This window comes from Oryzias melastigma, linkage group LG5 (assembly GCF_002922805.2).
Source record: "Oryzias melastigma strain HK-1 linkage group LG5, ASM292280v2, whole genome shotgun sequence".
NCBI classification, from domain to species: domain Eukaryota; kingdom Metazoa; phylum Chordata; class Actinopteri; order Beloniformes; family Adrianichthyidae; genus Oryzias; species Oryzias melastigma.
In genome coordinates, this window is record NC_050516.1 from 1,144,205 (window position 1) to 1,157,116 (window position 12,912).

General features: G+C 40.9%; 1 protein-coding gene across 1 annotated transcript; it reads right to left on the reverse strand.

The window, feature by feature from the left end:
- Positions 1-984: 984 nt before the first annotated feature.
- LOC112145637 (bone morphogenetic protein 7) lies at positions 985-11,065 on the reverse strand. The gene is made up of 7 exons (XM_024270989.2): positions 10,057-11,065; positions 6,521-6,704; positions 2,991-3,139; positions 1,798-1,998; positions 1,640-1,713; positions 1,461-1,571; positions 985-1,381 (listed from the first exon to the last, which is right to left on the reverse strand). Exons 1-7 carry the CDS (start codon positions 10,457-10,459, stop codon positions 1,232-1,234), a joined length of 1,272 nt encoding a protein of 423 aa, XP_024126757.1. The 5' UTR covers positions 10,460-11,065; the 3' UTR covers positions 985-1,231.
- Between the last annotated feature and the right edge of the window lie 1,847 nt (positions 11,066-12,912).

The following is a 12,912-nucleotide window of genomic DNA, read 5'->3' on the forward strand; positions in this document are numbered from 1 at the left end:
CAAGTTTTATTTGCTTACCTTTTTTCTCTTACAGTCTGGATGAACAGCTTAATAGGAACCATGCAAGTATAGTCAGCAGAAAAAAAGAGATGTCTACATTAGACTGTCCAAACAACATTCCCTGTGACATTTTTGTTCGATTTTCTCATTTTTATAACTCCTGACAGAGAGGAGCCCGCTACAAGTTCTGGGCATGCTCAGTTCAGATCAAACGAGCAACAACCTGGACAACTCAAATTTGTCTCCTCTCGGTGATTTACAGGCGCAATCGTTCTGTGTTCTAGCAACACAGCGGATGTTAACACTGGTACAGATTCCCCTAGGTTTGGTTCCGGTCACAACTGGGGGCTTGTCCGGGATTTTTCTCACATTGTCACAATGAGGTGAAAGAAATTGTGTGAAGCTTTAGGGAAGGCGCCAACCAGTGTCATCTAAAGAGCGAACTGAGCGTGCCCAGAACATGCAGCTGGCCCCTCTGCCAGACCTATAATGCGCAAGAGTGTCCTCTACTGCCATGGTGCTATATCAATGTGAAAATAGAATAAAAATGTCATAGGGAAGATTGTTTGGACTACATTTCTTTTTCCCACCAACTATACGGGAGGTGATCTCCAAATTTAGATCTCTTTTATTTTATGACATATTGAAATTGCAATCCATCTATTCATCTTCAGAACTGAATCCCTTTTCGGACCAAAGGGTCAGTGGAGCCAACCCAGCAACAACTGTAGGGTGAAGGCAGGGTACACCCTGAACAGGTTGCCGGTCTGTTGCCAGGCCACACACTTACACCTAGGGCCAATTTAGAAATGAAAAATGAAGCATGTTTTGAAGCATGCTCTGAAAACACGCACAGGGAAAACATGCAAATTCTACACAGAAAATGAAAAAACTGACCTTTTAGCAAAATAAAGAGTTGCATGAGTTTTGCATAAATTTTGCATTGAAGTTGAACGCTTCTTGAGAAATAATGAAACAAAAAAAAACTGAAGCCACTGGATTTATCAGAATAAATATCACCACCTCTCAAAGACCGCCTGCTGCTCCTCTGAAAGTCACATATCTGAAGTCTACCTCAACGAGATGAGTCAGTAGAAAGTGGTCAACTTGAAAGCAGCCCCATCAGGACTTTACAATTCAGATGTGTGAATTCCAAACAGTTATTCTTCATGAAGTTAGTCTTTTGTCACTTTAGTTCTGATTTCTCCTCACTGACAGACCCCAGAGGGAGTCAGTGACATCCACAGGCTCTGACCACCATGTTTCTGTACTTCTTGAGGATGACGTTGGAGCTGTCGTCAAAGTACAGCACTGAGATGCCGTGGAGCTGTGTGGGAGCGCAGCAGGGCTTGGGCACTGTCTCTGGGTTGATGAAATGCACCTGAAAGCACAGAGGAAGCTTCAAAGACTGTGGAGGCTGCAGTGAAAGCGCCTTTGATCAGGGACTGTTTGGGGCTTACCAGAGTTTGCACTATAGCGTGATTGGTGGCGTTCATGTACGAGTTGAGAGGGAAGGCGCATTCTCCCTCGCAGTAGTACGCTGCGTAGCCCTCTGGTGCAATGATCCAGTCCTGCTCAGAGGAATGAGTCAATCAGTGATAAAAATGTGTTTAAATACTGAGAGGTTTCAGTCACGCACCTGCCACCCCAGGTCTCTGAAGCTGACATAAAGCTCGTGCTTCTTGCAGCCCTCTTTAGAGAACCCCAGGCTGTCTGAAAAGTCAAATAAAAACAAGAAAATGAGCTGCTGAGCGACCTTTGATAGATCTTCAGGAGAGAGACTAGATGCTCGGAGACCTGTTGCTGCTTCTGCTGCCTTCATTGCATCTTGGGGAGTCCTCTGTGGTTTGGAGCGGTTCCCCTGGCGCCCTCTGTGGGCTGAGCGGGCACTGCGGTATCGAACCTCGCTGGCTTTGAAAAAGACCACCAGGAAGGGGTGCTTATCTTTGGGTCCACTGCTTGTCACAAGCCCGGCAAGATGGGGGTTCCTCTCCTGACCTGTAGAGGGAGACATGACATCAGAACGAGATGAAAACACAGCATCCTCCTCAGCAGTTGAACTTAAAAACCCACTGCAACCATCCTTTTAGTTATTTTAAAAGCATTTCCAGTGCTGTTTTAGTCATGATTATGCAGTTTTCAGCCAAGAATTTAAAAAACGTCCATTTCAATTCATCACAGCACTGATCTGAGAGCTCAGATCATGGAGCTTGTGGTCCGCCTAACATATTTTCTAAATTACCATTAAGCTTTTTTTCAAAACAGCATTATTCAGAACAATTTGAACTTAAAAAGCTGAAGTTTTTTTTAATATATGTCCTCCATCTTCAGAAAAATGAAGAGGGACTTGGCTGTAGACAAGTTGGCGCCTGACATCATCAGCAAGAAGAATGAATTATACAATTTACCCTAACTGTAACCCTAAAACAGAAGTGTTCAGGACTGTAGACAAAACTTTTATTAAAACAGGAAACACTGTAACTGTTGGAGTCACATGTTAAAATAAAGTTTTTTTCAAGCAATAAGGGAGTACTTCTGGTTCTGGTCAAGGACTTTCAGTTCTGGATTTTGATGTCTGCGGCCATGTTCTCTTAGAAAAATGCCTCAAGAACATGTTAAAGTCCCACTGCGATTATATTTTTATCTATTTTTAAAACATTCCCACTGTTTTTATACTTAAAATTATGCAGTTTTTAGTCAAAATTTTAAAAAAGCTTTTTCATTTTCTAGGACATAATTTGGACAGAGCGACAGGATTTCAGCATAAATTCACCTCTCAGTTGTGGGCAGGAAGTAAGCCTCCACTGATATCCCATCATCCCTTTGCTTATTTATACTTACAGCCCCTCACAACCCCAAACTATCATCAGCCGTACAGTTTAATCCAGTTGAGGAAAACGCAGATGTTCATGGATCTATTTGTCTGGAAGTGAGTACATCAGAAAGTTAATTTAATTTTTTTTTGTTTACATTTAAAGATGCTTACTGACCACGACTGTCCTCCAGCACCAAACGCAGCTCCAGGTTCTGTTCAGAGCGGTCCAGCCATGCGGTGCTGGTGGACGTCAGGTGGAAGACTAGCCAGCCCTCGTCTGAGGCCCAAACGTCTCGCTGATCCAACAGCAGCAGCTGCTTTTCTCTGTGAGGAGAACAAAATGTGAAGAAATCCAAGAGACTTCAAATGGAAAGAGGAAGGCAAAACACATCTCTAAATTCTGCGTCTGGCTTTCACACAACTACAATAATTCAATGCACCTTTACTGTTATCAGTACAAACTGTCCACTTCTGAAACATCTGACTGCAAAGGAATGTGGGATGCTTAGTAAAATATTTTACCGTCAGTCAAACTGAATGAGAGAGAAGTGTGAGGTCAGGATGTTTTATGGGTTTCAGAGATATAAGACTTCACTGAAGACTTCACTTCTAGCATTTCTGTGCTCAAAAAAGTTAAAAAACATTTTTAAAAAAGCAGCCCCCATGATTTAAGACAACATGAATCTGGGATCAAACCCTGAACTCTTCCCGTCTCTCTGTTTACTTACATCATAACTCACTCACTCTCGCAGAACCCGAAGGACAAATGAGCCTGCATGTTGGGAGAAGTTGGATCCATCAATTAGTACATCCAGCTGTTTCCCCTTTAAGTGTTAATTCTCCGACGCTCATTATGCTGCCGGGATTCTGAGAGCAGCCCATCTCGCTGCATTCCTGCAGTGTCGTCTGCAGGCCACATTTCACACACAATTGCTGTGTTTACAGACGTCACAGACGTCTGCCGTTGGTCTTGCTGCCTGCTCGTCTGCGGGAAGCTCATTTACACTCACCAATGTGGATTTTTAGCATCTGCACATGCAAGCTGAATGAAAAATGTCCCCCTTTTAAGATAAAAAATGCATTTTTGAGCCGCTCATCATTTAAACCTGGGCTTTTCTGGGATAAAATTAAGCAGAAAAACACAGAGACAGGAATAATTAGCAGAACTTAAAGTTGTTAATCTTATTTTGCAAAATTTAAAAAATTCAAACATTTTTTAAAATTCTTTAGGCAAATAAATCAACTACTTCTATCATTTATTTCAGGGAAAACAATGGAGATACAAATGAGGAATGCAATCTAAAATACAAAATATTCAAAATCTAAACAGAAGTACCTTTTGTCTTCACAAAAACACAACTTAAATTACCAGCTAATACAAAATAACGCTTGTTTTAGGGTTTTTTTATATGATTTTCTTTTGATCCCCTAACTCAGTGTTTTTTAACCTTTTTTGGCCCAAAGTAACTTATTCCTTGAAAAAAAATCCAGCGCCACACCAGCATCCAAACATTTTAAAAAGGAGAAACTCTTTAGTCTGTATCGATGTATTGATTTTTGGAATAATTGAGTCAGAAAAAGCTTTTAAAAAGAGCTCAATATCTTATTTCAGGTTTTTTCATTCCTTTAATTTGTGTTTTCTTTAAGACATTCATATATGAGAGGCAGCTATAAAAGGAGAACAACCACTTCTGCTGCTTTCTTAAACCATTTTTTCTTGCTTCACACTAAAATCAGATTTTATTTTATTTTTCCCTTTTGCTTTTTTCCCTTTAGTAACTAAAACTGCACAAGTTGAGCTTTTTTTTACATTTTTTGAAGAAATATAATGCAACAAATTTGTTTTTTTTTTCCTAATCCTTTTCTTTAAAATAGAAAATGAAATATTTAAGTTATCAAAAAGTAAAACTAAAGTGATTCAAACTGTTTGAAATATATAAACATATGACTGATACATCTCATCACAGATTGATATCCCAGCGTTAAATATCATTTATGAATAATTGTATCTTTAGAAGGTGGGGGGGGGTTCAGATGTGTCACATAAAATGATGCAAAAGCTGCAATTATCACCCACCCTGCTATTATGTGTGACGTGTGAAGTTAGGCCTGTTATTTCACGTCAATGGAGAAGAAACTAGACAGGAGCAAGCAGAGAAAAAGTGGTGTGACACTAGTCCCAGAAAATAGCCATTGTTGATGCTCTGTGTTTTTAAAAGCTGAAGCTGCAGCTCTTCGGGATCGGGTTCTGTCTGTGGGAGCTTCAGGAGAAAAGTAGTGGGTTTTGCGAACAACACCAGCATCTGTCCAAACAGTGCTGAAACAACTCCAGGATAGTGTGAACCGTCATCTTACAGCATTGATTCAATCTGTCATTTGAACGCTGGGAAAAGCTGTCTCAGTGATTTCTCCTCCAACCTCAGAGGTCTGTGGACCGAGCACTGGCAGCTACAGGACATTTCTGCAGGGATTGTGTTGGCCAGCAGTTCCAAACTCCTCAGCACTACAGCAAATTAGAATGTCTGTTGCTCTGTGAGTCTATTTGCAAAGTGGTTAGTCTTTGGTTCAACTTCCAGGCTTGACGGCCTTTGAGCAAGACACTTAAAAGCTTTTGCTTTGTTAAAATGTGTTTTTTTGCAGCACAAGTTAAATGAATAAGACTTAGTTTTATTTAAACACAATTTCCAAAGGTGGGTTTGAGTCAAAATTATTAGGTTGCTTTTAGATGAGTAGATTTATCTTAAAAAGCATTGTCATTGGGATTATACTGTAGTCTAAATAAAGTAAAATAATAGATATTAGCTACTGGTTATCTTCTATGGCATTGACCAACATATAATTGAAATATTCATAAAGATTTGGACTTTAAAAAAATGTAATTTTGTGCATTATTATGCAATCATTTAACCAAAGGAATAAGAGGATGATTTTAATCATTTAATTATTTCAGATTTATTTGACTATCTGAAAAAAATATATATATATATATATATATAATATTTGGGGATTTACTGAGATTTTTTTAGGCTGTTTTGGATTTTAGCTATATTTCAGCTACATGCTAGCAGTTTTGGCTAACCTAAGTTTTTTTGTTTGTTTTTTTTATTTACTAATTTGAGATTTAGCTAATATTTTAGCTGGCTATCAGCTTCTGCGTTTTCGGCTATCAACTAAAACGTTTTCATCTATCAGCTTCAGCGTTTTTAGCTATCAATTTCAGCACCTTCAGCAGCCAAATTCAACTTAAAGCATTCACACCAGCATCACAGGTAAAGCTATATATCTAGTTCATAATTATATTAAAAAGTTACAGTTTTAAAATTTTAAAAATGTAGTTTTAGGTTGTTCAATAAATGTTTATCCTGTTAGGCCCGCGACCTAAGGTGTGTTTTGGATTTAAGCCCCTTCTGCGATTGAATTTGACACCCCTGGTTTAATGGGTCCATTTTATAATGGAAACACATAAAATACCGTACCATACCGGACCGTATTGGTACTGCTCTGTGGAAACAAGGCTTTAGTTAGTCCTCTGTGGATAATATTTATAATCTAAAAATCCCCTAACCCCTGAATACTTATAAAGTATTTTACTAAATTTAAAAAATAATTGTGTTTTCTTCTGGTAGTCAGAAAACCAGAGCTAAAGGGAGTCTGCTGACGACAAAAACAAATGCTAATGAAACTCCAACAAGAAGTTAAGAGTACCTGTTGAGAGGCTCCTCTAGAACGTGGAAGACACTGACTCTAAATGTTTCCTTGCTGCCGTGCCCTTCAATGAAATCTTTATAAATCCTGAGCTCTGCAGCGGTGATGGCCTCCCCCTCTGGAATACTGGAGATGTCGAAGCGAAACTGCCATGCACCGGGATGGAACAGAACATCTTCATCATCTATCAGAGGGAAAAGGATGTTACTGATCAGATCTCAAAAAAACAATACTAAATAAGAAGCCAGTCATTTCCTTCAGGAGAAAAACTAAAATAGCACAGAGATCAGTAAGTAGAATCAGACTGAATCCCTCATAATAGCTTACTTTTAATGAATAAACTGGTTGATCATTTGTGTGTCATTCATGCCAATGTGGCAAACAGAGTAAAAAAAATAGATAAAACACACACTTTTATGCCTCGCTTAGGCTCTCCGTTTAAATTGCTCACATGTGCCGACCACAAAAAAAGGGCCTGTCAAGGCAAGAGTCCGGAAAACCGCAGCAGCCCGTGTGCTTCTGCAGAAACGCACGGAGCACAGACGCTCGCAAGTTCATGTGTATGCCCTTTCTTCCAGGAGTCTTTCGCCACCACACCTCTGTGATGTTTTCTGCAAGGCACCACCATGCAGCAGCTTCCTTTTAATTGTAAAGATTAAAGTGGTACTGAGGAGGTTTCCGCTGGTCGGGAGCAGCTGCAGCTCCTCTGACATCCGGAAGAGAGAGAGAAAAAAAATGGAGGTCAGAAAGACCCCAATACTTCCTAAGAATGTCCAGCGTCCTGCATGATCCTAATTATTTTTATAGCACAAAAAAAAAAAAAAATCCATCTTCACAGGACTTTGATTGTTAGGAACGGTACACAGCAGTGACTCACACACCTCTAAAAACACCAACATAAAAACACGCCACCAACAGTAAGAGCACTGCATTCTGAACCCTGCTAGTCATTTGTTTGACCGCAATTAAATGCTGGAAGGGGGACGAGGGCTGATTTTATGAAAGCAGTAATTGCTTGTAAGGACTTGGCGTGTTTACGTTAGGGACCATTAGCTGCACAGATCAGACCTCAGATATGCAAACTTGCCTCTGGGAGACATTTCAACACTACAGATGACTCCTGACACTGCCGGGCCACACAGCTATTATTAAACCACAGCCGTTTTAAAAGTAAATGTTTGTTTTTCCAAGCATCCCAACACCAAGGGGGGCAGAAATTATCTCCAAAGACATGATCAAATCTGATGATTTTAAAACATATATGGATCAACAATAAAAGCACCTCAAAATAACAACAAATGTAAGAATTTTCTGGATAAAAAAGTATTTAAAAAGAGAAAAAAAAAACTTTTTTCCCCTTAAAACCACAATAATTCCTTTGTTCCTAGTCCTTTTATCACAGGGTATTTTTAAGCTCCGGAGGTGTTAGGTTCAGAGCAAAAAAAAACACATAAAAACATCTGCAGGACAAATGAGGACAATCCAAAGCTGCATTTCTTGGTGCGTCGTTCTATATAAGGGGAGCTCAAAGCCTTTAAAGCTGAAACGAGCTGCAGCAGCTGCCCTTTCCATTGAATCTGTGGTCTGCTGAAGGTAAATACCATGGCTCTGGCTCTGCCAAACGACCACCAAGCAAGAGTCGCTCCAGCTAAATGTGGGAACCGATCTGCAGCCCAGCAGGCCACCGAGGGCTTGAAAAAGAAATATTGTGCGTGCAATTGTCTTTTTTTTTAAATGCTAAAAAAAAAACACATAAATCTGCAGCTGGTTTTAAAACGTTTCCAATGAGGACTTTTGTTTCTTATTAAGTAAATGTTTATGAGATGAACAGAAGGAAACCTCAAATCTCTGTTCTTCTGACAATAAAAAATATGAAACAGGAAGATAAAACTTTATTTTCTGCACATCAGACCTTGCACCGAGGCAGCAGTTGGTTTTGGATGCAGTCACAAGCTGTTTCTCCACACTGACACCAGAGCTTTCATAAAAGAGCAACAGCGTTTCCCCAAACGCAATAAAACCCCAGCTACCCTCATCATCTCCCGCACAATAACGCTCGCATAGATAGGTGCAGGACTACACGCCTGCACTAACATTACCGCAGCATCTCTGGCACCCCGGGGGGGCGGGTTTGAAGGGGCTGTTCAGTTCCCAGTCATGCGAAACAAAAGCCATTTTAAAGCCGTTCCCTCCAGAGCTTTGAGGGGTTTCTGGGGAAATCGGATACATGCTTGTTGTCATAACATTTACAACTTGGCTTGGAATGTGTAATGCCTGATTTGAAATGGAGAAAGTGACCAAAAACGCTACACTGCCAGAAACATCCGCCTCTGAAAGGAGGAGCGCTGAGTTATTTTAATTGAAAAAGTGGAGGTTAAATAATGATTATCATTCACCCATCTACTGTAGGAGCTGGTATAAAATAGTGTCTAAACATTTAAGTCTCCCTCTCATCATGTTTGATCTCTTGTAAAAGTGTTTCCAGTGGGCTTTTTGTCATTATGAAAATGCTCTTTTCAGGCAGCATAAAGAAATCTGTGTCATTTTGGGGTCGTTTTAAATAAACTTTTTTTTTAAAATAAAGTTTTCAAGCGAAATGGGAGGACTTCCAGTTCTGGATGTTGATGTCTGGAGCCAGGTTCTCTTACAAAAGCGGCACTAGAACATGTTCAAGTCCCACTTTAATCATCTTTTGATCTATTTTTAAATTGTTTAATCATGATTTTATCATGTTTTTAGCCAAACTCCTGCCATTTTCTAGAAAATAGTTTGTTCAGAGCAGCAATAAATCACCAGAAATTTGCCTCTAAGTTGTTGAATAAGCCTTACCTCATTTCCCATCATCCCTTTAAGGCTATACTCTTTTCCACTAGCTTACAGACCCTTAAACCTCAAACTATGGTGCAACAAAAACTTGGGAGAAATATTGTTGGACAGTTTGGTGCCAGATACCATCTCAAACAGGGAAAACAAAGACGTTCATGGATCTATTTGTCTGCAAGTGGATGCATCAGAAAGGGGCGGAGCAAGGAGCACTGATTGTAATTTTCTTCATATATGTCCTCCATCATCACAAAATTTAGATGATCAGCATCCGACAAATACTGATATCTTCTTATAACATTGATATAGTCATAATTTGCATTTTTTTTCTTAAAACATGTAAAAAAAATAAAACGATTTGGTCAGATGAGACTTTCCATAAACAATCAAAATAATAATAACAATAAAAAACTATAAAACAAGTATTTTTCTGCCAAGAAAAACGGATTGTTTGCATCTTGGAGCAGAGATTCGTATGGAAAAAAGTCCTTCTGATGATAAAAATATGCACTTTTTAAGAATAATCAATAAATACTTAATGAATATGTATTTTAAAATACTAAAACTTGTAGTTTTTTCCAAATTAATTTTATCATGAGCTGAAATTAAGCTTCAATTTTTTCGAAAATAATTATTTTATTGTAGGCTACATTTGATTAGTTTGTTTCTTGTGAGATAATCTCAAAAGTTTAGGATTAGTTTGTGGAACTCACAGAGGTTGACGAAGCTCATGACCGTGTCTGCGTCATTCAGGAAGCGGCTGTCCCGCGGAGTCACGGCCGGCTGGGCTTGTGTGGGCAGCGCCGTTTGGTAGTAGGAATATCCGAGCAGCTCCGGGCCCGCGGAGATGCTGTTGTACAGGTCCAGCATGAACGTGGGTGCAGCGTCGTGCTTGGCGCGCGCGTGCGGCCGCGGCCGGTGCGGCAGCCCCAGGATGGAGAGGATCTCGCGCTGCATCTCTCTGCGCTCCTGGCTGCGCAGCCGTCGCTGCAGGAAACCGGAGCGCGCGCCGACGTCCACGGAGGAGTTCAGGAAGGTGACCCGCGTGGTCAGCACGCAGTGACCCCAAGACAGGAGCAGCGCGAGCGTCGCCACCGAGTGCGCCAACATCCTCATCTCACTTTTTACGCAGAGAGTTCAGTCTGAAAGTAAGCTTTTCAAAGTAAAATCCTAAATATTTAATAAATAAATGAATCTATTAAAACAAGGTTGTCCATGTGGACGCAGATTGTCATTCATTCATCATTGTCTCGTGCGCGCTGTCTTTTGGAGAGGTCCGCCGCGCGCTCCTCGCAGCTGCAACATGGAGTTTTACTGAGGCGCTGTCAGGGGAGGGGCCGCTTCCAAACAGCTGAAAGAACCAGTGATGGGCCAACTTTGATTACTCTCTTTAGGTTGAATTTAAAAGCCCAAAAAACGCTGATGGAGCCACCCCTCCTCCTTTCAACCTCATCTGTTCCTCACATTTTCTTAAGAATTTAAATATATTCTGCTCAATTAAAACCCTAAATTATTGAAACACTCATTCATACATGAAAAAGGGCAAATATGATAATCCTCGTTTCGGGTCTGAAAACCCTTTTGAACCGGAACAATCAGGTCAAACATACATGATCAGACATGCAACCCCAGCCCCCACCCCCATCACCAAAGCTCCGCGACAACAAAAGACTGGTATGAGTTGATGGGGATGGGGGCAGGTGATAAATGACTAGATCCACACTCAGGTAACATTTGCACACGTGACTACATCAGGACAAGCTTGTGAAACATTTAAAACCCCGAAGCTCAGACATGAATGGATCACAATCAGCCTAATGCATTAATTCAATGACCCTCTCCAGGTTATATCTGTTTTAAATTGGTCATTTTAATTGTGATTATGCTGTTTTATGCAAAAACAATAAAATAAATTCTTGTTGCATTTCATTAGAAATTCACATCTGAGTTATGGGTTTGACCATTGGCGGAGAGCAACCCCTCTTCCCGTCTCCATTACATAGTGCTTAGAACACGTCACTAATACAATCTTTATCCAACTGTATGTTTGTTTCCTGATTAACATCAATTTGCATAAAGAAACCAGATTCGTTTTATACTGTGGTGGGATAGTTAATGAAGTGAAGATGAGACTGCAAGTGAGGGAACACACAAACAAGAAAGGAACAAACAACATAAACTACAAGTAAAAAAAAGAAAGAAAACAAGCAAAGAAAACCCAACTAATGGGAACAACAGTAACAGTAACCCTTCTTAAAAGGGCAAATTTCAGATCCCCTTACACTATTACACAAGGTGGGAGGAGTCGGCCTGGAAAGGTCAGAAAAACGTGAAAAAACTCGAAAATTATTCAAGGTTACTGCAGATAAATAGGGGTGAATAGCATCTTGGTAGTCTCCTCAAAAATAGTTGAGCAGAGGAGTGCCGAAGAGGAGTGTCCCTGGCAATGCTCCTCAGATTTTGGAGATACAGTATTAGGAGGGGTGTTGCTGGAAATCCACCTCAAGGACAGGTGATATGAAGAAGAGCGGTCCCTCCAAACCACTTCAGAACCGTAAAACTGAAGAGGAGTGGTCTGACAAGCCACCTCAAGAGTTGAAGATGTGAGGAAGAGTGGTTTCTGTGAACCACCTCAGGAACAGGAGGCATGAAGTGGAGCAGCCTCAGCAAACCTTAGAACCAGTAAACCCAAAGAAGAAAGGTCCACCCCAGAAACTGAATGAAGGATGAGGAGTGGCCTATGTGAACCGGCTCAGGAACAGGAGCGGCAACCCACCCACCTCAAGGACATGTGACATGAAGAGGAGTCTCCCCCCCTAAATCACTTCAAGACTACTAAACCTTTAGAGGAGCATTCTGAGGAGCCACCTCAATAGTTTAAGGCATGAGGAGGAGTGGCCTCTGTGAACCACCTTGGAAGATGTGAAGTGGAGCAGCCTCAGGAAGCCATCTTAGGACCAGTAAACCCAAAGAGGAGTGGTCTAACCATCCACCTCAAAAATTGGCAATTTGAAGAGGAGCGGTCCATCAGAACCACCTCAGGAACAGGAGTGGCCTCGGCAAACAACTTCAGGAACAGAGGACGTGAAGAGGCATGACGTCCACATGATTCAAACTGGACTGCGGGATACAGTTATTTGGTGTGGTGTGGACAGTGGCAGAGGAACTGCAAGTACTGCAAAGTACTGTTGAGGGAAGATTGGTGAAGTAATTCTGTCTGAATTTGGTTGAGTTGGACCCAAAAGGTCCAAGGCAACCTGGTAGAAACTAGGAGTATAAAATCTCAATACTTAACCTCCGAAGACCGGGCATCCACATGTATAGACATCACATTTCGGTAAGATTACCACAGTCTTGACCAGAGAAAGGTAGTTTGCCCTTTCTGGGTGGGTGGAGTGCCCCTGCCCCAGGAGGAGGAGTTTAAGTATCTTGGGGTCTTGTTTACAGGCGAGAGAAGATTGGAGCATGAGATGGACAGGCGGATTGGAGCAGCGTTTTTCATTATGTGGTCTCTGTACCGGTCCTGAGCCAGAAAGCAAAGCTCTCAATTTACCGGTCGATCTTTGTTT

Excerpts from the sequence above, each read along its gene's own strand:
- LOC112145637 (XM_024270989.2), bottom strand. The coding sequence starts at position 10,459 with ATGAGGATGTTGGCGCACTCGGTGGCGACGCTCGCGCTGCTCCTGTCT. Across the intron at positions 3,140-6,520 it reads CTAGAGGAGCCTCTCAACAG|AGAAAAGCAGCTGCTGCTGT; the intron begins GTACTCTTAACT and ends TTCTCCTCACAG. Across the intron at positions 1,382-1,460 it reads ACGCTATAGTGCAAACTCTG|GTGCATTTCATCAACCCAGA; the intron begins GTAAGCCCCAAA and ends CTGTGCTTTCAG.